Source organism: Lethenteron reissneri, chromosome 43, assembly GCF_015708825.2.
Source record: "Lethenteron reissneri isolate LAM-NWPU_2019-01 chromosome 43, ASM1570882v1, whole genome shotgun sequence".
NCBI lineage: Eukaryota > Metazoa > Chordata > Hyperoartia > Petromyzontiformes > Petromyzontidae > Lethenteron > Lethenteron reissneri.
This window is the reverse complement of record NC_083821.1, coordinates 11,167,885-11,191,287: the sequence shown is the minus strand read 5'-3', so window position 1 is coordinate 11,191,287 and position 23,403 is coordinate 11,167,885. Positions and strand designations below refer to the sequence as shown.

The following is a 23,403-nucleotide window of genomic DNA, read 5'->3' as shown; positions in this document are numbered from 1 at the left end:
TTGCGATGTGCCACATTTGTTAACGATGTGTTTATTGTACAAAACAAATATGTAGATACTGGGGCAACCCTGAAGTGAGACTTTTTTGCCCAGTACATGGGTCAACCGGGAAGCATGGCTTCCTTAACCCGGGATGTAGTACGACATCCAACGTTATACTTTGGGTGCGGCATACTGGCTCGACCTTGAAGCATGCCTTGCTTGAGCCAATACATGGGTCGACCCTGAAGTGCGACTTCTCGACCTGGGACGTAGGGAGACGTCCAGAATGTTACGTGGTGTGTGTTAGACTTTCAGTTTTCGCCCTATTGCCGCCTGTGGGGTGGAACGGTAGCAGAGCGGTGTGAGACCCTGCCATCCATGGGGTGGTTGGGTGATTGATTTGATTACCGGTGTTAGTTGTGCATCCAACGCGTCGGAATCTGTGTATTTTTGCTTTTCTTCCTTCCACCGGGCGGAATATTATCATCTGCACTTCCCTGGGCCGGGTGGCTGGTTGTGTCTGACAAGCTGAGGTGCAGGCTTGTGGTGCTGTGCCTCAGGAGATGATTCTTCTCGTCACAGGATTCCTGCACCTGCCGCCCTTGGAGTCGCCTGTTGTGCTGACCGGATGTGGACTTGAAGGGGGAAATGGAGCGCCTGTCAGCCACGTCTGTACATGCAACGTCAGCTGCAGCGACAACAACACGGGGCGGTACTGCATCAGCAGGTTTGCATCATCCCGCACCCGAAATGCACGTGCACTGATCAGTCAATGCCAAATGTTACAGCGCATCAGCATTTATGTGGCGAGCACCCTTCCTATAGGAAACTACTAACGTGTAGTCCTGATGGACCTCAAGCCAACGGGAAAGCTGACCCGACGGCTGTTCGACACGCAGTGTGTACTGCAGAGCTGCATAATCCGAGCATACCTCAATCTTCCATCCATAGAGGTACGGGGGTACTGTTGGACGAAATAGATTATCACCAGCAACTCTCAGTGCGTAACGCAGTAGCGCTGCTCTGCCGAAGACAGCACCTCACTCCCGTATGCAACCACACACTCCACACCGTCCATAACCTGTGATAAAACGGCACCAATACCCATGTTGCTAGCGTTGGTGTCAAGGATGAAGGGGATAAAGAAAAATCGGGGTAACGAAGAGGAGGCGCGTTGAGCAGGCCATCTCGCAGCACGTCGAGCAGGCCATCTCGCAGCATGTCAAATGCAGACTCCTCCTCCCCCCACCGAAATGTATGTCCCTTGGCTGTGAGGACATGGAGACACTTTGCGATCATGGCGAACCCAAGGATGAAACGTCGAAAATAAGAGGCAAACCCGACAAAACTATACACTTCACCCACCGACTTGGGGGTTGGCCATGTGTGCACGCACGCAGTTTTGTCAGGGTCTAATGATATTCTGAATTCGCCGACGATGTGGCCTAGGTACCTGACCAACCTCTGCAACAGATGGCATTTCTGTGGATTGAATTTTAGTTTAGCAGTCCGCATTTTGAGGACAACTGCCCGCGATCTATACAATGACGTCATCGAGATAAATTAAGCATGCGTCCCATTGTAGCTCTGCCAATACCAGCTCCGTTAGCCGTTGGAATGTGGCTGTGGCTGAGTGAAGTCCCATCGGAAGCTGGTTAAACTCAAAGAGCACTTGGGGTGTGCAGAATGCAGTTTTTGGTCTAGAGCTGTCATCCAGAGGCAATTGCCAAAACCCTGACATCAAATCGAGTGTGGAGAAGAACCGCACTCCAGACAAAATATCCAATGAGTCGTCCATCCATGGGAGCGGGTACACATCAGCAACAGAGACTTTGTTGAGTTTGCGGAAATCCACGCTAAACCTCAAACTGCCGTCCTGCTTTTTAACAAGCACAATGTGTGCTCCCCACGGGCTATTGGAAGGAGAGATAATGTCGGCGGCCAAAATCTAATCAAACGCGTGGCGCACATAGTCTTTCTCCTTGGGACTTAACCGATAAGGGTTTTGACAAATGGAGGCGGAATCTCTCGCATCGATGTGGTGGTGTAGCAGAGGTGTGCAGCCAATATCGAATTTCGTTTAGCTAAAAACGTCAAAAAAATCCTTCAAAAGTGCACGTAACTGAAGCCTCTGTGCCATCGATAAGTCATTGCTTTCGGCGCAGAGGATGTCCCACCACGACTCACAGTCCTCACCCTGGCCCGAAATCTCACCCTGCCCCACAGACACAGCAACACCCAAGGTCCCTTTGGTTTCCCCCTGCGTGAGCCAGCACGGAAACTTCATGTATTACGGACGTCTCCGAATCGACATTCAAGAACTGGATGAATGGGTGTTGATGGCTCGCCACCAACGTCCAAAATCTTGGCTATGAACCGCCTTGTTAGAGGGGGCTAACAACCGCCATCTATGGTCAAATCTCGGTCGAACTGTTTCTTCAGCCATAAGGGAATGAGCATCTGCGCGTCCGGGGGAATATGGACAGTTCGGTTGGCCATCGCTAAGACTGATATGTTTTCCGTGCGGAATAGAGTGGGCAATGATAAAAATGCCATTCGGCGGCCCGATGGTAATTCGATGCAGCCCTAATCCACAAGGATCTTCAGCAGCATCTTGCCTAGTAAATCCGTTTCTAGCAGGCAGGGTACAGCAAGAGATTTGGAAACAAGGAATGGCCCCGTCATTCGAATGTCATCCATGCAAATTGTAGTCAAGATCTATCCAATAATTTCTAATGACTGACCGTTGGCGGCAAAATAGGGGATGAAAATGGGTGAAATGGTGCGCGATTTAGGCAGCAAGCAATAAAAAATCATCTTTTAAATGATTTTCGTGGACGCACCTGTATCTACAAGGATCCGCACGTCTGCCCCCTCGACGGTCCCAATAACAGTGGATGATCCCACCGCCGCAAGCAATAATACAGCCTGCCAATTCCATCAATTGAGCGGGACGCTGCGGCCATCCCTCGTCCGCCGAGACCTGATCGGCACACGTTTCAACATCGCTATACTAAGCAATCACCTAACTTCTGACCTAACTTCTGACACCAGTGTAGTTTCTGCTAAATGGAGGCGCACACACTAATTTGGAGGAAACAAGTTTATTAACACAACTCTCTAACAACTTCGGGTTCTACACTGGTTGATATGTGCATGCGAGTCAGCTATTGCGAACGGGCCAATCAGTACACACGCTGTCTGACCCATGATCCAGATTTAAGACTCGAGTGAGGGCGAACCAAGGAGTTAAGAGTTCTTGGACGATCCCCACAAACGAGCCCCGATCACTGTCGGGGCTCCCCCTTTGTTTCCCTGGTCATGGCTTCGCCACACCCTCGGCCACACCCCATGCTGTATCAAGTCCGGGGTGCCCGGCCCCCGGTGACGTGTCCCTCAGCCTCCTAGGGAGGTTCCCGGCGCTCAGCAGCACTCCCGAATTAGGGGCTGGTGCTCCAGTATAGTGACAGGATATGTCACTACAGAAAGATACATTGTGACCAGACTTCATCTCTTAATGGTGGCTCTTTGTCGGACTGTGCTCATGCACTTTTCTGAGGAAATTCACTTTGAAGAATGCAGTCACCATCTTGAAGATCCTCGATGGATTTGCCCCCTGCGTGACTCTCTCCTCCCACTCCCTCCTTTATTGAGCTCCAGTACGGAAAGTCCAGCATGGATCTCTCCAGCACCGAGTTCCAGCACTGAGTTCCAGTATGAGTTTCAGTACTGAGCTGCAACACAAATATTCCAGTCTCCTCTTTTCCCTGCCACTGTTAAGATGCCCCTCACTTCGAAATCTGAGGAGTGATTTGCTTATATTTTTTAATTTTCATTTTTGTTTAGCCTATGCTGTTAGTTTTATTTCCATGAACATAAAACACACTTTATATACTAAAAACCCTTGCTGAGCATAAACCCCCTTTTTTTACAACACCATCTTTACCCATTTAGTTTGTCGATATTCAGCTGAAGACCACTCGCTACCGATGTATATATATCCCTTTATATTATCAGTACAGAGGCAATTAGATTCTTCTACAAGCCTTTATTTAAGTCTTGGTCCTCTTGGTAGTCTTCCAGAATTAAACGTCTTTAGTTTGTTTAACACGTAGGCTTTCTTTAACCATCTAAGGGCCCAGCACATCCAAATGGAAATAGACATGCAAGATTTCAGTTGATCAGGGTAGAGGAGTAACAGAGGTCAGTGATTCGTGAGCCCCAGGATTTCTAAACCAACTCACTTCACCTCGTGACAGAGAGTCCCAGTGAGAAGGCTTCAGAAGAACGCGGCAACTATGCCAGGAGTGGAGGAGGATCTCGATGAGATGCGGCGACCGTGAACGAGTGGTGGTGGCACTTTCACGGAATATCCCTTTTGGAAAGTTAAAACGATCGACGTACGTGAGAGACATTGGAGTCGAGACCCGGAGCGTGGGTTTAACAAAGTTTATTCTACAACAAGTTGCGCCGCACATCTTAGGACATTGTTGCGCGCACTACATTTAGCGAGATATTTTCCGTTGGATTCGAGAATAGGATTGTGAGTTACAACGAGATGCACACGTGCGAAAATAAAGGCGAAGTTGTGTCCGATCCAATAACTAGAACTCGGTCGTATAACATCACGGGGCGTGTATACAGTACTCACACTCACTCAATGACAAAGATCCCCCATATACCCTGAACAGACTTTTGGGGCAAGTGCTGTTAGCAAGCAACTTATGACGGCTGGCACGGCACATGAGGGGGTGGGTGGCCGCCTTTGTCTCCCTAGTGGCAATGTTTTATGCACCGCACCAGGTACTTCAGGTACTTATTTGAGGCTGAGTTGACTGAGGGGAGGCCCATGACCAGTTTAGGTAGTCATGACTGGTGTTGGTCATGAGCGGGAATCGAACTCGGGTCGCCAGGTTCGTCGTGCAGCATGCTAACCACTACACTACCGCTCCCTACTCGCCCAGAGTCATACAGCCTCCAGATACTAAAACTCTTTCAATAGCTACATGCTGGAGAAACTATAGCATGGGCATGAATACAGTCTTTACATAAACATAGAAAACGTAACTTATACATTTAGTTCAAATACAATTGATCTGTATTCATGAAATCCCACAGTGAAGGCAATTAACTAATCATCAATAAACAAAAAAACGTAATGTTGATCCATAAGAGAGGTTTTTGGGTTGGAGCGCATAAATATGTCGTTAAACCTGCCACCACCCGACAGAGACTTAGTAAGGTTTGTCACGTAAACAAAACATGCCAATTAGTTACAAAGTTCAGCACACCAGTGTGTTAGAGAGTAAACCCACAACATTTACAATTCGAGTACGACGTTTCGCCAGTAATCACAACCAGCATCATCAGGCGGACAACGTGAGTTCTGGATAAATCCTTCTGCTTCGGGAGATAAATATGATGTCACTTGTGAACCGGGGCAAAGAATGATGGGGGAGGGTTATTGAGCGCATATAAATTACAATGGATACATTACCGGTTGGGTTATTAATAGGTACTCAACATACATAATTATTAATGCACACCAAGCCTGGACATCCTTCCGTTTTTGGGTGCAATAAATTGCAGTAGCTGTTGTCTGCTCACAGTTCATCACCATCGACGTATATGATGACTTGTATAGGCATGCAGTTAAACAGTGTGTTACTTGGTAATTCGCATCCAAGCAGGTCTAAGCCTGTAGCTATCAGAACGGTTAAATTTATTTTAATTTATCTCAATATCGACAAATTATCTAACTCGTCTTGGACAATAGTAACTAGTTTTGCACAGATCTTTAACATCAAAATAATTTGAGTGTTTTTTTTGGCACGTGCGTTCTGCCACTGCCGACAGCTGTATTTGGGAGTGTTTCATATTTCTTTGGTGTTCTTTTAGTCTCATGCTGATCATTCGTCCTGTCTGACCAACATAGCATTTGCCACAGGAGAAATTAATCCGGTACAAACCTTCTGTTGATAGTTTCGGTAATATAGCTTTTATGTATCGTGCCAAATCTCACTTGGGTGTTTTGTTTTTCCAAAAATATGGCTAGTATATAAGTTACTCCGACAATGTACGGTATTTTAATCGTTTTAATTGCGTGATCAATTTCAACGTGTGTGCTATTTGGTTTTGGAATTCAGTACCCTGTTGATTTGTGCATAATTTTACCTGTTCATTTGCAGCGCTTCTTTAACATTTTTAATCTCACTCCCCAGACTGTCACCATCTGACACTTTCTTAGCCTGATTTATGAGCGCGTTAATGAGAGAGGATTTCTGCGTGGGGTGATGGTGTGACTGCATTCAGATAGATGTCAGTGTGCGTTTTATTTCATTAAAAGCTGTGTGTTATACTTATTGTTGATATTTATACTTGCCGGACTCTAAAACCCAAAGTGTAAGACCAAGGAGTAAAAAAAACCTGTTGACATAAGCATACCTTAGTGTTTAACGTGTTCAACTTAAGCGTGGAGAATGTTCAAATTTAAGGAGAAAGAAGACGATTGTTCTCACCGAGTAGTTCCACAATTCAGCACTAGAAACTATTTTTAATCGGACAAAAAAACCTGGGAGGCATATCAATCCAGAACATGAAAAACAGGGTGGTGCATTGTGGCATACCACACGCTGAATGACTAAGGCTTGAAAATTTGCATATACTTTGTACACTCATGTAAAAGAAATGTCAATCACAGTATTAAAACATCACAATGCTTGCAGAGCAGTATTGTAAAACAAGTGTTTTAAACCTGGTCTGCATTCCAGCATATGCCTGGGAAGTCCCTTGAATGTGAATGCAGTAACTCCTTCCTTGTCAAAGAAGAAGTCAAGCTTCTGTCATCTGTGCTTGCTTGCTACTGCCAACTTCCACTTCATTTTTGTTCAAATTTGAGACTTCATTATCAGCCGAGATTTATTAGTTACTACATGTTGTCGCAAAGTTTTGTCGACCTTGTTTTGTAACAGATTGTCATTTGTGCCAAAACAAAACTCTCCTCAGTCTCGAATGAACAATGGGTATTGGTTCATCTCTGTTGGTGAATGTTCCACATTTCTCTGGCAGGTATCAGTCTCAACATATAACATCGTTAATTATGACAATGTCATAAGTTAATCTTACGTGGTTGATACGTTTTATAGGTTTAAACCTTTGCTTTTCAATTAAATATTTTTACAAATACTATTGTCAATCTCAATCGCCTCAGTGAGGGCTAAACTCTTTACACGACTATTGTTGTTTTTGTATTTCTATATCCAATATAATTGCAGTTGTTATATCCCCACGCACACATTTGAAAATTTTAATATTGCAAAACTACGGCGAAAAAATCTTGACAGCAGTGATGCACACTTTAAATGTGTTTAGAGTATACATATTCTTTGAAACTCACCTCTACCAGAACCACCATCTGAACAACATTCAATAACGACCACCGACGCCATCAGGACCACAACCACTAATAATCATCATCACCACAACTGACACCAGAACCACATGGTAGGGCTTGGCCTCACGTGTGTTCTGAGACCTACTCAACAGGTCCAACAATCCATCGCAACATCCCATGCAATTTTTGACGTTAACTTTGGAAATGTGTTTTTTGGTCAGCGTAAATTTTTTTGTAATACGTTTGATTTAGTAAATATGTTGTTGGATTATCAAATGCGAGCGTGGGGCCGTAGATATGTTTTATTTTCAATGCTATGGGTGGTACACGAAACCACATCTTATGGGTGGAGTATTGCAAAGCTTATGGACAAAGAAAGGGTTGTTCTCACCAAGTAGTTTCATATTTCAGCACGATAAGCTCTTTGTAGAAAGATAGAAAACACCTCTGGAGAAATTGTTGCATAGATTAGAAAAACAGGGTGTTGCAGAGCCATAACAGACTTTGAGCAATGGTCGTTTTTAAAATATGCGTATACTAAGTACAACGCAGTGTAAATTACTCCAGCATCCTTATTGTTCTGTCCTTTGACCCCTCCGCCTCATCGCTGATGTGATTACATTTTATGGGTGGAAGGCACTTCTGGTATAGTCAGTCGAGATATAAAACGATCCCTTAGCATTAAGACGTTGATTTCCCATTGTAGGCAGAGCAGACCTTCCCAAGAAGCAATCTTCCACATACGGAGAATATTCCAAGCAAGGCCATCTTTTCAGAGCACGATGTCCTGTGGGCTGTAACAAAGATTTCCCCCTCTGCGCCACACATGAGTACACCGTTCCGTTGAAAACCATTGGCAGTACCTTGTCTGGCACCGTGTAAGACACCTCGTTAAACATTGCATGATCTTCCTCGTCAAATTACTCTGCAAGCTACCTCTTTCGCGCGCTCGGTAATGATATATATGTCTGAGCCCAGGAATATGGCGAATGCTTTGAGAAGCCCCAGTTGTACAGTCTGTTGATACCTGGAGTTTGCCCGTGCAGAGTTTACATTATCAGTGACTAGATATAGCTGGGAGTCAAGCCTGGAAATCTTGTAAACCTTGTAAGCTCTCATTTTCATCCTGAGCACAAGCTGTACAACCTTGCCACCTTGTCAGTTATCTGCATTGATCCTTTAATCAAGCCCTGAAACCATGCAACGTCTGCAACTCTGCTCAGCCCTGTAGTCCGAGAGCTGTGAGCTTGTCGCCTCTTCAACTCCTCTGTTTGTGGTCTGCGAGCTTGCAACGTCTTCGCCTTGTTTCAACCCTGTTGGTCGAGGCCCTGTACATCTGAAAACTTCTACAACTCTGTCTGGATATTGTGATCCCATATTGTAACCTTTTGTTTTTCACGACTGAAAGTCTGGCAAATTGGAATCAAGAAATTCCTGCGTTGATGTTAAAGCTGGAGCACTATGACTATGACCTAAACCTTGCTATCACTATCAGGCTATGCAAGTGTAATGATTGTGGTATCATTACTGTGTGCACACGTATGACGTCACTGTGCCGGGAGCGTTACTTTGATGCTTTCACACGACGGAGACGGCGGGAAAATCGTCTTCAGGGCAGCCCCGTGGTCTGCAGCCCCAGTGAAGGAGGGAGATGGAGCTGCAGGCGGGGCAGCAGGACGCACATCACGTCGCTGTTTCGCTGCCATCAAGAGTGAGAGAGCCGGACCTGGAGTAGAGAGGATGCCGCCGCTGCTGCGGGTGCCTGGGCGGGAAATCCGCGCGCGTGCTCGCCATCTTGGCGGCCACGCGGCCACGCTCGGCACGCGCGGCACGCGGTTCCCGCCATTCTCAACTCCTGCGGAGGGAGATTTTCGGCCGTCTTGGTAGCATCCTGTTGCAAGGTGTTGTATGTGTTGGATTATGAACTTTTGATAAAAATAATGAAAATTAATCATTTTCCGCAAAATGCGCAAATCGCATTAATTATGCTAATGTGTGTATTAACACGCATAAATTATGATAATGTGTGTAATTATATGCATAAATTATGATAATCGCGGAGATAATCGTAGTAATTTATGCGGATGCTTGCGATTATGTTAATGTGTGCAGTTATGATAATTAGGCTTAGTTTCGTTTATCCAGAGTTGTATCAATCAGGGTAACACGATTATCATTGATTAAACATTTACTGATTATCTTAGTGTGTTTATGTTATTTTAGGTCTCCAGTTTCAGATCTCATCACAGGATACAGTTCTCAAGAATAAGACAGTTTTGCATGGACTTGGAAGAAACACTCGAGACTTGGTGTTAAGCAATTTTAATTCTAAACAAACACATGACACTCTCTTATGCAAAAGCGAGTATACGTCAATAAATTCATGGGCAAGATTATGCAATTAACGAAATTGAATGACTAAAACATTCCTTATTCATGTAACTCGACGGCAGCAACTGCTTTGCACAATCAGTTGGTAGTGAACGCACCACCTCGAAATGGCAACCCTTTTTGAAACGCAAAGATAATTTTTTTGAAAGTCTTATTCGTGTGCGTGCGGTGTGTGCATTGTCCCCTTGTAAAATTAATTAATTCTTAGAGCTGGGAGTTGTGTCGTTAGCTTGTGTGGTGTGGGAGGATACAAACAGCGGCCAGAGGTTTCTCTGGGTTGGGCGTGGCCGCATCGAGTCGTGCTGCTCCCTCGCTCGGGCGTGTCTCTGCTTGTGCGCTCTCTCTCTCTCTCCGCTGCTCGATTGAGTTTGCACGACGCTCGCCGACGTGGTGCGCGATGATTCCGTCGCCGGATAGCGCGCAGCTCCTCCACGAGTCGGCACGACGCTCGGTGACGTCCGAGTCGTGCTGCTCTTGCGCTCTCTCCTTGATCGCTGCCAACTTCACATGGACACTCGCCCTTGCTTCAGGCTGTGTTGGCTTGTGGCTCTGGACGACGCGGCTGTGCTCACTGGGTGGTGGTCGGTCTGAGTATCAAACACACTGCGCATTCGATGGCGCTTTCTCTTGGTGGCAGCCCCCGGCTTCTCCACTGCTCGATTGATTGTTGAGTCGGCACGATGCTCGCGTCGCTCTGGACGTCTGGTCTGTTCTCACTGGGTCGTTGGTCGATGTGCGCCTCAAACACACTGCACATTCGATGGCGCTGTTCTCTTCCTCACAGCCGTTTGACCAGGCTTTCTCCACTGCTTCGCGCTCTCTGCTTTGCTCGCTTGATCGATGCTCGGCAATTTCCGCCCTTTTACAGGTTGATTGCTTGTCGTCACTCGCCACTCTCTCTTCTCCGTACCTCCCTTGTTCGTGCAGCTGCCAGCTTCACTCGCACTTAACTTCGTTCTGCGAGAAGCGACACCTGCTATCGGCATCGGTGTTTCGTTTCCTCACGACGCTCCGCCAGCCGGAGCACGGCTGAAACCCAGCCCCGACCCAGGTTGAACTCAGACTTCTGCGACTCGAACGACCCCTCCTCGTTCCATCACTTCTCGAGGCACGATCTGCCCCAGCTCTCTTGCGAGCCAAGTCGCAACGCCGCGTCGCACGCCGAGTTGCAAGACTGAGCACGACTCGAACCAGACTGCTCTCAGGCTGTCACCTTAACGATGTCTCGTCGTCCCATCTCTTCTCGAGGCACAACTGCCACAGCTCCCTTGCGAGCCCCGTCGCAACGCTGAGCGCGACTCGGACAGACTGCTCTCAGGCTTCCACTTTAACGATGTCTCGTCGTCCCATCTCTTCTCGAGGCACGACTGCCACAGCTCCCTTGCGAGCCCCGTCGCAACGCTGAGCGCGACTCGGACAGACTGCCTGTTCGCTATATGCGCTTGTGCTTAACTCAAAAACGTGACTCCCCTCTCTGCGCATTCCTTGCGAGCGGGCAACAAAATACAAACAGAGCGAGAAGAAGCAGACACCCCCGCGACCCCTCCTCGCGACCTTTCCTAACCCTCCAAGCATTCATGGGCCATCTGTTTGTGCTGCGGGGAGACAAAGACGGCCGTGTTTAACTCAAAAACGTGAGCACCCTTTCCTCTCTCCACGTCTCTTGCGAGAGAAAACAAACAGAAAAAAAAACAGACGTTCTCAAATGCTCCCTTCTTGCTTGCCGGACCGTTGGAGACAAAGGTGGCTGAGGAGATTTTTGCAATACATTTATGTGGTCCTGTGTGTTACATTTATTCTTGAGTTATATTTTAATGTCCTGAGGTTAAGTGCAACTAAGTTTCCACTTACGCTTCCTTAACTGTTGGAATTCGTAATTATTTTTTTTTGGTCAGGTAGATAGAAACATACAATACAAAATAATATATATGGTGAATACGAGTAATACAAGGGAATTATTAATAAAAAAAGCCGCTATTGTTTGTTGGTTACTCTTTTTGTTAAGTTTCTACTTTTCGGTACGGAAAACGTTTAAGGAAAACGCGAGTTGCAAAATCTATGCTCTGCACCCTATCTGTACATCTCCAGATGTCTTGGGAGGTTAGTCCATCCATCTTTTTGTCCATCTGGATGTCTATGACCTCTCTGTGACCGAATTCTTATCGTCATAGATTCCTGGTGTGCTTGTGAGGAGAAGTGGGTTGTTTCCATTATTTAAAATATATATATAGATATAATAAAAAAAATATATATTTTTTGAATTGTTCTTAATAAAAAAAGGGTATAGATGCAACAATGGGGATGCCGTGCTCGCCATCCAAGATTCTACAAGTTCCACCCTGCCATCCTCCATCCCTCACAGTCTCTCAGGCGAGTCGTGACACAATGCACCCGGCCCTAACAACACACCTCATCCATCTTACGCACGCCGGGTTATTTTTGCGTCTTTTTTTTTGCTCGCGGAGTTGGAGAACTGGGTTTTATGGCGGTGTGAGGGTAGAATGAACGCGGCGTTTGTGCTTGTGTGTTGCTATGGAATTTGCTTTTGTGTGTGTAAGGTTACGGCATCAGGCTCGTTATCTTGATGGGGCAGTTAATGATTAATTCGGTTGTGTCTGGTGTTCCGAGGCCCTTTAATGTCCCGTGGGTTGCCGTGTTAATAGCTTTCAGTGTGACATCGGTTTATTTTGTTGGTCAGATCTACATTTTTTTGTTGTTGTGTGATTGCGATGTGCCACATTTGTTAACGATGTGTTTATTGTACAAAAAAATATGTAGATACTGGGGAAACCCTGAAGTGAGACTTTTTTGCCCAGTACATGGGTCAACCGGGAAGCATGGCTTCCTTAACCCGGGATGTAGTACGACATCCAATGTTATACCTTGGGTGCAGCATACTGGCTCGACCTTGAAGCATGCCTTGCTTGAGCCAGTACATGGGTCGACCCTGAAGTGAGACTTCTCGACCTGGGACGTAGGGAGATGTCCAGAATGTTACATGGTGTGTGTAGGTGGGTGTTAGACTTTCAGTTTTCACCCTATTGCCGCCTGTGGGGTGGAACGGTAGCAGAGCGGTGTGAGACCCTGCCATCCATGGGGTGGTTGGGTGATTGATTTGATTATCGATGTTAGTTGTGCATCCAACACGTCGGAATCTGTGTATTTTTGCTTTTCTTCCTTCCACCGGGCGGAATACTATCATCTGCCACTTCCCTGGGCCGGATGGCTGGTTGTGTCCGACGAGCTGAGGCGCAGGCTTGTGGTGGTGTGCCTAAGGAGATGATTCTTCTCGTCACAGGATTCCTGCATCTCTCGCCTAGTTGTGCTGACCGGATGTGGACTTGAAGGGGGAAGTGGAGTGCCTGTCAGCCACGTCTGTACATGCAACGTCAGCTGCAGCGACAACAACACGGGGAGGTACTGCATCAGCAGGTTTGCATCATCCCGCACCCGAAATGCACGCGCACTGGTCAGTCGATGCCAACTGTTACAGCGCATCAGCATTTATGTGGCGAGCACCCTTCCTATAGGATACTACTAACGTGTAGTCCTGATGGACCTCAAGCCAACTGGGAAAGCTGACCCGACGGCTGTTCGACACGCAGTGTGTACTGCAGAGCTGCATAATCCGAGCGTACCTCAATCTTCCATCCATAGAGGTACGGGGGTACTGTTGGACGAAATAGATTATCACCAGCAACTCTTCAGTGCGTAACACAGTAGCGCTGCTCTGCCGAAGACAGCACCCTACTCCCGTATGCAACCACACACTCCACACCGTCCATAACCTGTGATAAAACGGCACCAATACCCATGTTGCTAGTGTTGGTGTCGAGGATGAAGGGGATGAAGAAAAATCGGGGTACCGAAGGGGAGGCGCGTTGAGCATGCCATCTCGCAGCACGTCGAGCAGGCCATCTCGCAGCACGTCAAATGCAGCCTCCTCCTCCCCCCACCGAAATGTGTCCCTTGGCTGTGAGGACATGGAGACACTATGCAATCATGGCGAACCCAAGGATGAAACGTCGAGAATAAGAGGCAAACCCGACAAAACTATGCACTTCACCCACCGACTTGGGGGTTGGCCATGTGTGCACGCACGCAGTTTTGTCAGGGTCTGATGATATCCTGAATTCGCCGACGATGTGGCCTAGGTACCTGACCGACCACTGCAACAGATGGCATTTCTGTGGTTTGAATTTTAGTTAAGCAGTCCGCATTTTGAGGAAAACTGCCCGCAATCTATACAAGGACGTCGAGATAAATTAAGCATGCGTCCCATTGTAGCTCTGCCAATACCAGCTCCATTAGCCGTTGGAATGTGGCTGTGACTGAGTGAAGTCCCATCGGAAGCTGGTTAAACTCAAAGAGCAGTTGGGGTGTGTGGAATGCAGTTTTTGGACTAGAGCTGTCATCCAGAGGCAATTGCCATAACCCTGACATCAAATCGAGTGTGGAGAAGAACCGCACTCCAGACAAAGTATCCAATGAGTCGTCCATCCATGGGAGTGGGTACGCATCAGCAACGGAGACTTTATTGAGTTTGCGGAAATCCACGCAAAACCTCAAACTGCCGTCCTGCTTTTTAACAAGCACAATGTGTGCTCCCCACGGGCTATTGGAAGGAGAGATAATGTCGGCGGCCAAAATCTAATCAAACGCATGGCGCACATAGTCTTTCTCCTTGGGACTTAACCGATAAGGGTTTTGACAAATGGGGGCAGAATCTCTCGTATCGATGTGGTGGTGTAGCAGAAGTGTGCAGCCAATATCGAATTTCGTTTTGATAAAAACGTCAAAAAAATCCTTCAAAAGTGCACGTAACTGAAGCCTCTGTGCCATCGATAAGTCATTGCTTTCGGCGCAGAGGATGTCCAACCACGACTCACAGTCCTCACCCTGGCCCGAAATCTCACCCTGCCCCACAGACACAGCAACACCCAAGGTCCCTTTGGTTTCCCCCTGCGTGAGCCAGCACGGAAACTTCATGTATTACGGACGTCTCCGAACCGACATTCAAGAACTGGATGAATGGGTGTTGATGGCTCGCCACCAACGTCAAAATCTTGGCCATGAACCGCCTTGTTAGAGGGGGCTATCAACCGCCATCTATGGTCAAATCTCCGTCGAACTGTTTCTTCAGCCATAAGGGAATGAGCATCTGCGTGTCCGGGGGAATATGGACAGTTCGGTTGGCCATCGCTAAGACTGATATGTTTTCCGTGCGGAATAGAGTGGGCGATGATAAAAATGCCATTCGGCGGCCCGATGGTAATTCGATGCAGCCCTAATCCACAAGGATCTTAAGCAGCATCTTGCCTAGTAAATCCGTTTCTAGCAGGCAGGGTACAGCAAGAGATTTGGAAACAAGGAACAGCCCCGTCAATCGAATGTCATCTATGCAAATTGTAGTCAAGATCTATCCAATAATCTCTAATGCAAAATAGGGGATGAAAATGGGCGAAATTGTGCGCGATTTAGGCAGCAAGCAATAAAAATCATCTTTGAAATGATTTTCGTGGACGCACCCGTATCGACAAGGATCCGCACGTCTGCCCCCTCGACGGTCCCAAAAACAGTGGATGATCCCGCCGCTGCAAGCAATAATACAGCGTGCCAATTCCATCAATTGAGCGGGACGCTGCGGGCATCCCTCGTCTGCCGAGACCCGATCGGCACACGTATCAACATCGCTATACTAAGCAATCGCCTAACTTCTGACCTAACTTCTGACACCAGTGTAGCGTCTGCTAAAGGGAGGTACAGTACACACACTAATTTGGAGGAAACAAGTTTATTAACACAACTCTCTAACAACTACGGGTTCTACACTGGTCGCTATGTGCGTGCGAGTTAGCTATTGCGAACGGGCCAATCAGCACACACGCTGTCTGACCAATGATCCCGAGTTAAGACCCGGCCCACGGTGACGTGTCCCTCAGCCTCCTAGGGAGGTTCCCGGCGCTCAGCAGCACTCCCGAATTAGGGGCTGGTGCTCCAGTATAGTGACAGGATATGTCACTACAGAAAGATAAATTGTGACCAGACTTCATCTCTCAATGGTGGCTCTTTGTCGGACTGTGCTCATGCACTCTTTTCTGACGAAATTCACTTTGAAGAATGCAGTCACCATCTTGAAGATCCTCGATGGATTTGCCCCCTGCGTGACTCTCTCCTCCCACTCCCTCCTTCATTGAGCTCCAGTACGGAAAGTCCAGCATGGATCTCTCCAGCACCGAGTTCCAGCACTGAGTTCCAGTATGAGTTCCAGTACTGAGCTGCAACACAAATATTCCAGTCTCCTCTTTTCCCTGCCACTGTTAAGATGCCCCTCACTTCGAAATCTGAGGAGTGATTTGCTTATATTTTTAAAATTACATTTTTGTTTAGCCTACGCTGTTAGTTTTATTTCCATGAACACCGATGTGTATATATATATATATATCCCTTTATAGTATCAGTACAGAGGCAATTAGATTCTTCTACAAGCCTTTATTTAAGTCTTGGTCCTCTTGGAGAATCTTCCAGAATTAAACGTCTTTAGTTTGTTTAACACGTAGGCTTTCTTTAACCATCTAAGGGCCCAGCACATCCAAATGGAAATAGGCATGCAAGATTACAGTTTATCCGGGTAGTAGGAGTAACAGAGGTCAGTGATTCGTGAGCCCCAGGATTTCTAGACCAACTCACTTCACCTCGTGAAAGAGAGTCCCAGTGAGAAGGCTTCAGAAGAATGCGGCAACTATGCCAGGAGTGGAGGAGGATTTCGATGAGAGGCGGCGACCGTGAACGAGTGGTGGTGGCACTTTCACGGAATATCCCTTTTGGAAAGTTAAAACGATCGACGTACGTGAGAGACATTGGAGTCGAGACCCGGAGCGTGGGTTTATCAAAGTTTATTCTACAACAATTTGCGCCTGCGCATCTTAGGACATTGTTGCACGCACTGCATTTAGCGAGATATTTTACGTTGGATTCAGAATATGATTGTGAATCACGACGAGATGCGCACGTGCGAAAGTAAAAGCGAAGTTGTATCCGATCCAATAACTAGAACTCGGTCAAAATGATCACAGGGTGTGTATACGGTACTCGCACTCACTCAAAGACAAATATCCCCAGCATATCCTGAACAGACTTTTGGGGCAAGTGTTGTTAGCAAGCAACTTATGACGTCTGGCACGTCACATGAGGGGGGTGGGTGGCCACCTTTGTCTCCCTAGTGGAAATGTTTTTTATGCACTGCACCAGGTAGTTAATTGGAGGCTGAGTTGACCAAGGGGAGGTCCATGACCAGTTCAGGTAATCGTGACTGGTGTTGGTCATGAGCGGGAATCGAACTCAGGTCGCCAGGTTTGTAGCGCAGTGTGCTCACCACTACACTACCACTCCCTACTCGCCCACAGTCACACAGACTCCGAATACTAAAACTCTTCATGTTCTATCAATAGCTACATGCTGGAGTAACTATAGCATGGGGCATGCATACAGTTTTTTGCATAAACATAGTTCAAACACAGTTGATCTGTATTTATTAAATCCCACAGTGAAGGCAATTAACTAATCATCAATAAATAAATAACTTATTGTTGATCCATAAGAGACATTTTTGGGTTGGAGCACATAAATATGTCGTTAAACCTGCCACAACCTGACACAGAGACTTAGTAAAGTTTGTCACGTAAACAAAACATGCCAATTAGTTACAAAGTTCAGCACACTGGTGTGTTGGAGAGTAAATCCACAACATTTAAAATTCGAGTACATTTCGCCAGTAATCACAACCAGCATCATCAGGCGGACAGCGTGAGTTGTGGAGAAATCCTCCTGCTTCGAGAGATTAATGTGTTGTCACTTTTGAGCCAATCAGGGGCAAAGGCCGATGGGGGAGGGTTAATGTACGCATTACCATTACAATGGATACCATTAACCGCTTTGGTTATTCATAGCGTAATCAACATACATAATAATGCATGCAAACCATGCCTGTACATTCTTCCGTTTTTGGGTGCAAGAAATAGCAGTACCTGTTGTCTGCTCACAGTTAATCACCATCGACGTATATGGTGACTTGTATAGGCATGCAGTTAAAGTGTATTACTTGATAATTCGCTTCCAAGCCACACTAAGCCATCAGAACGGTTAAAATGATCTTAATTTATCTCAATATCGACAGATTCTCTAATCAGTTTTGGACAATAGTAACTAGTTTTGCACAGATCTTCAACATCAAAATAATTTGAGTGTCTTTTTGGCACGTGTGTTCTGCCACTGTATTTGGGAGTGTTTCATATTCCTTTGGTGTTCTTCTAGTCTCATGCTGATCATTCGTCCTGTCTGACCAACATAGCATTTGACACAGGAGCAATTCATCCGGTACACACCTTCTGTTGATAGTTTCGGTAATATAGCTTTTATGTACGGTGCCAAACCTCACTTGGATGTTTTGTTTTTCCAAAAATATGGCTAGTCTATAAGTTACTCCGACAATGTACGGTATTGTAATCGTTTTAATTGCCTGATGAATTTTAACACGTGTGCTATTTGGTTTTGGAATTCAGTGCCCTGTCGATTTGTGCATTATTTTACCTGTTCATTTGCAGCGCTTCTTTAACATTTTAATCCCACTCCCCAGGCTGTCACCATCTGACACTTCCTTCGCCTGATGTATGAGCGCGTTCATGAGGGAGGATTTCTGCGTGGGGTGATGGTGTGACTGCATTCAGATAGGTGTCAGTGTGCGTTTTATTTCATTAAAAGCTGCGTGTTTTACTTATTGTTGATATTTATAGTTGCCGAACTCTAAAACCCCAGATGTAAAACCAAAGAGTAAAAAAACCTGTTGACATAAGCATACCTTAGGGCTTAACGTGTTCAACTTAAGGGTGGAGAATGTTAAATTTCAGGAGAAAGAAAACGATTGTTCTCACCGAGTAGTTCCACATTTCAGCACGTAAAACTATTTTTCATCGGACAAATAAACTTTGGAGGCATATCTACCCAGAACATGAAAAACAGGGTGGTGCATTGTGGCAAACCAGACGTTGAATGACTCAGGCTTTAAAATTTGCATATACAGTACTTTGTACACTCATATAAAATAAATGTCAATCATAGTATTAAAACATCACAATGCTTGCAGGGCAGTATTGTAAAAGTAAACCAATTTTAAAATTAAAACCTTTGCTGGTCTGCATTCCAGCATATGCGGGGAAGTCCCATGAATATGAATGCAATAACTCCTTCCTTGTCAAGAAGAAGTCAAGCTGCAGTCATCTGTGCTTGCTTGCGACTGCCAACTTCCACTTCACTTTAGTTCAGATTTGAGACTTCATTATTAACCGAGATTTATTAGTTACTACATGTTGTCGCAAAGTTTTGCCGACGTTGTTTTGTAACAGATTGTCAATTGTGCCAAAACAAAACCATCCTCAGTCTCGAATGAGCAATGGGTCGTGGTTCATCTCTGTTGGTGAATGTTCCACATTTCTCTGGCAGGTATCAGTATCAACATATAACATCGTTAGTTATGACAATGTCATCAGTTAATCTTACGTGGTTGATACGTTCTCTAGGTTTATACCTTTACTTTCCAATTCAATATTTTTTAAACGACCATTGTTAATCTCAATCGCCTCAGTGAGGGATAATCTCTTTACACGACTATTCTATTTTTATATTTCTACATCCAATCCAATTGCAGCTGTTCTATCCCCACGCATACATTTGAGAATTTTAATATGGCAAAACTTCAGCGAGAAAATCCTTACAGCAGTGATCAACACTTTAAATGTGTTTATATATATATTTTTAAATCACCCAGACCAGAACCACCATCTGAACAACATCCACTAACGACCACCAACGTCATCAGGACCACAACCACGAATAACCATCATTACCACAACTGACACCAGAACCACATGGTAGAGCTTGGCCTCACGTGTGTTCTGAGACCTACTCAACAGGTCCAACAATCCATCGCAACATCCCATGCAATTTTTGACGTTAACTTTGGAAATGTTTTATTTGTCACCGTTCATTTTTTGTAATACGTTTGATTTAGTAAATATTTTGCTGGATTGTCAAATGCGAGCGTGGGGGCGTAGATATGTTTTAATTTCAATACTATGGGTGGTACACGAAACCACATCTTATGGGTGGAGTATTGCTAAGCTTATGGACAAAGAAAGGGTTGTTCTCACCAAGTAGTTCCATATTTCAGCACGATAAGCTATATGTAGAAAGATAGAAAACACCTGGAGAAATTTTTGCACATTAATAAAACAGGGTTTTGCAGTGCCATAACAGACTTTGAGCAATGGTCAATTTTTTAATGTGTATATTAAGTACAATAACAAAACATCACAAGTGTAAATTACTCCAGCATCCTACTTGTTCTGTCCTTTGACCCTACATCGCTGCTGTGATTACATTTTATGGGTGGAAGGCACTTCTGGTATAGTCAGTCGAGATATAAAACGATTCCTTAGCATTCAGACGTTGATTTCCCATTATAAACAGAGCAGACCTTCCCAAGAGCCAATCTTCTAGATACAGAGAATATTCCAAGGAAGGCAGTCTTTTCAGAGCACGATGGAGGCGTCTTTAAGGAGGCTGGGGTGCGCTGGTCCCAGCTTCACCTAAGCAACAGTGACCATGCAGTGCCATCCCACCCCAAAGCTGCCAGGAGAACCAAGGAATCCTGCCTGCAAAAACACGAATGTGACCTTAGAGCCGCTCGTGAGCCATTTGGAAGCACTGTTACTAACTTTGTTGAGGATTACTAGGCCTGGTGACTTGTGTTCTACCTCGCTCTTGTCTGGAACTGTCCGGTGAGCCGTGACAAAGATCTCCCCCTGTGGGCTACACATGAGTGCACCGTCCCGTTGAAAACTGTTGGCAATATCTTGTCTGGCACCGTGTAAGACAGCTCGTTAAACATCGCATGCTCTTCCTCGTCAAATTACTCTGCAAGCTACCTCTTTCGCGCACGCGGTGATATCATGTCTGAACCAAGGAATATGGCGAATGCCTTGAGAAGCGCGAGTTGTGCAGTCTGTTGATACCTGGAGTTTGCCCGTGCAGAGTTTACATTATCAGTGACTGGGAGATAGCTGGGAGTCAACTCTGGAAACCCTGCATATCTTGTAAGCTCTGATTTTCATCCCGAGCCCAAGCCGTGCAACCTTGCCACCTCGTCAGTAATCTGCATTGATCCTTTAATCAAAGCCTGGAACCATGCGATGTCTGCAAATCTGCTCAGCCCTGTAGTCCGAGAGCTGTGAGCTTGCTGCCTCTTCAACTCGGTCTGGTCTTCCATTTGTGGTCTGCGAGCTTGCAACGTCTCCCCCCTTGTCTCGACCCTGTTGATCGAGGCCCTGTACATCTGAAACCTTCTACGACTATGTCTGGATCTTGTAATCCCATATTGTAACCTTCTGTTTTTCACGACTGAAAGTCTGGCAAATTGGAATCAAGTCATTCCTGCGTTGATGTTAAAACTGGAGCACTATGACTATGACTTAAACCTTGCTGTCGCTATCAGGCAATCCAAGGGCCACGCATTCAACGATGTAGTTGTGGTGGTTTCCCCATTTACAGCACTGTGCATCTGCGACCTTGTCTCTACCTACTCCTGTTACCTTTGTATGGGAGTTCAAGAACGAATGGTGAGAACTCGAGTATTGTCTACTTTTCCTGGTCACGCGGTATTGTGAGAACCTTGGATGCATGAGTCCCCTTTGTCCCATATACCATTCTGGCCCAATAACAGCATGCCCCTTGCCCATGATTAGATGTTAATATACTTCCCCAAGCTCTCGTCTGTGCCTTGGGCTCAATGTAATCAGTTTTGGGATTTTTACAGAAGTACCTTTTGCCCTGATTAAATATTTCCTTTGATTAAATTTGATATGTTCCTTCATGCCTTGGATTTCCTTTTAAATTTGTTTTTAAATCATTGTGCCGTGTTCATTTTTCTACGATTAACCTATATTGTGCATTTATTTTTTTCTTAATGACCCTCTCAAATCATTGCACATTTCATTGTGTTGTTCCTTGCGAACCCCAGTTACCTGACCTTTCCTTGCGTTGAACCTCTTACCCAGAATCTGGGTATCTTGACAAGTACGTTGCCCGAGACAAATGCAGACAACACTTTAATTGTATAAATGTTTCTACATTGTATTTATATCCGTGGTGGTAATTTAGCAGTTTAAGTTGGTAATGTATAGAAAGACAAGTTGTGACCAGACGTCATATTGTAATGGTGGTTGTTTGGCGGACTGTGCTCGTGCACCCTTTTCAGACGAAATTCACTTTGAAGACCGCAGTTACAGTCTTCAATATCCTGGATGGGTTTACCCGCTGCCTGGCTCTCTCCTCCCACTCCCTCCTTCATTGAGCTCCAGTACGGAAATGCCAGCATGGCCCTCTCCAGCACTGAGCTCCAGGACTGAGTTCCAGCACTGAGCTGCAACATTGAGCTGCAACACGAATATTGCCTGTCTCCTTTTTTCCTCACCACTGTTAAGATGCCCCTCACTTTGAAATCTGAGGATTGATTTGCTCTATTTTTTAAATTCCATTTTTGTTTAGCCTACGTTTTTAGCTTCATTTCCATGAATATAAAACACACTTTATATACTAAATACCCTTGATTATATATAGTTTAGTATGAACCCCTTTTTTTACTACACCATCTTTACCTATTTAGTTTATCTACATTCGGCTTCGGCTGAAGACCACTCACCACCGATATATATATAAATCGCTTGGATTAATTGTCAGTAGAAATGCAATTATATTCTTCTACAAGCCTTTAAGTCTGGGTCCTCTAGGTAGTATTCCAGAATTAAACGTCTTTAGTTTATTTAAACATCTAAGGGTCCAAGCATATCCAAATGGAAATAGGCACAAACCCAGAATTAATTAACCACATTAATTGTAACAATTTATAATATGCTAATCAGTTTACTGATCATATTGTATCAAAAAATCTGAGACCTAAAATTAACTCGCTTAAAATTATATATCGTCTTAACCCAAATTTTGTAGCCATCACTAAAACATGCCTCTCTTTAAAGATCCTGGACCAGAATTTCAATTGATGGATTAAACATCTTCGGAACTTATAGACTCACTCCAGATTGTAAATGTTGTGGCTTGGCTCTCCAACACACCGGTGTGCTGTACTAGTTACGAATTGGCCACGTGTTTTTTTATGTGACAACTCTTACTAGTTGGCTGTGTCGGGTGGTGGCGGATTTTAATGACATTTATATTTTTACGCGATTTACCGGAAAAAAACTATTATGGATGAAATTAATTTAATTGATTGGTCTTCAATCCTTCATTTGAATATACAGCAATCCATTGCCAACCACGGACTTGCTAATCATGGAATCCACGTACACACGGTTTTATTATCTGAATACCAATTTACCAAACTCGGCCTGTAAACGTTGAGTTCATATTCTATGGGTCTTTTGGTAAAGTCACATAGATAGATTCAAAGAAAATAACAAAAAACTACGACGTTTCGATCGCAACGCAAGCGGTCGTCATCAGGAGGAAAAAAAGAGAGGAAAGCTGCTGAGGCAAGACTATTTTAAGGTTTGAAAGGGGTGTAGCCC

General features: G+C 45.3%; 1 protein-coding gene across 1 annotated transcript in view; it reads right to left on the bottom strand.

The window, feature by feature from the left end:
• Nucleotides 1–284: 284 nt before the first annotated feature.
• The window catches only part of LOC133353301 (potassium voltage-gated channel subfamily KQT member 4-like), a 107,296-nt gene continuing 84,177 nt past the window's right edge, over nt 285–23,403 (bottom strand). The window contains exon 15 of the mRNA XM_061569425.1: nt 285–670. Within this exon, the coding sequence (XP_061425409.1) occupies nt 396–670 (275 nt within the window). The 3' untranslated portion in view covers nt 285–395. The remainder of the gene's footprint in view (nt 671–23,403) is intronic.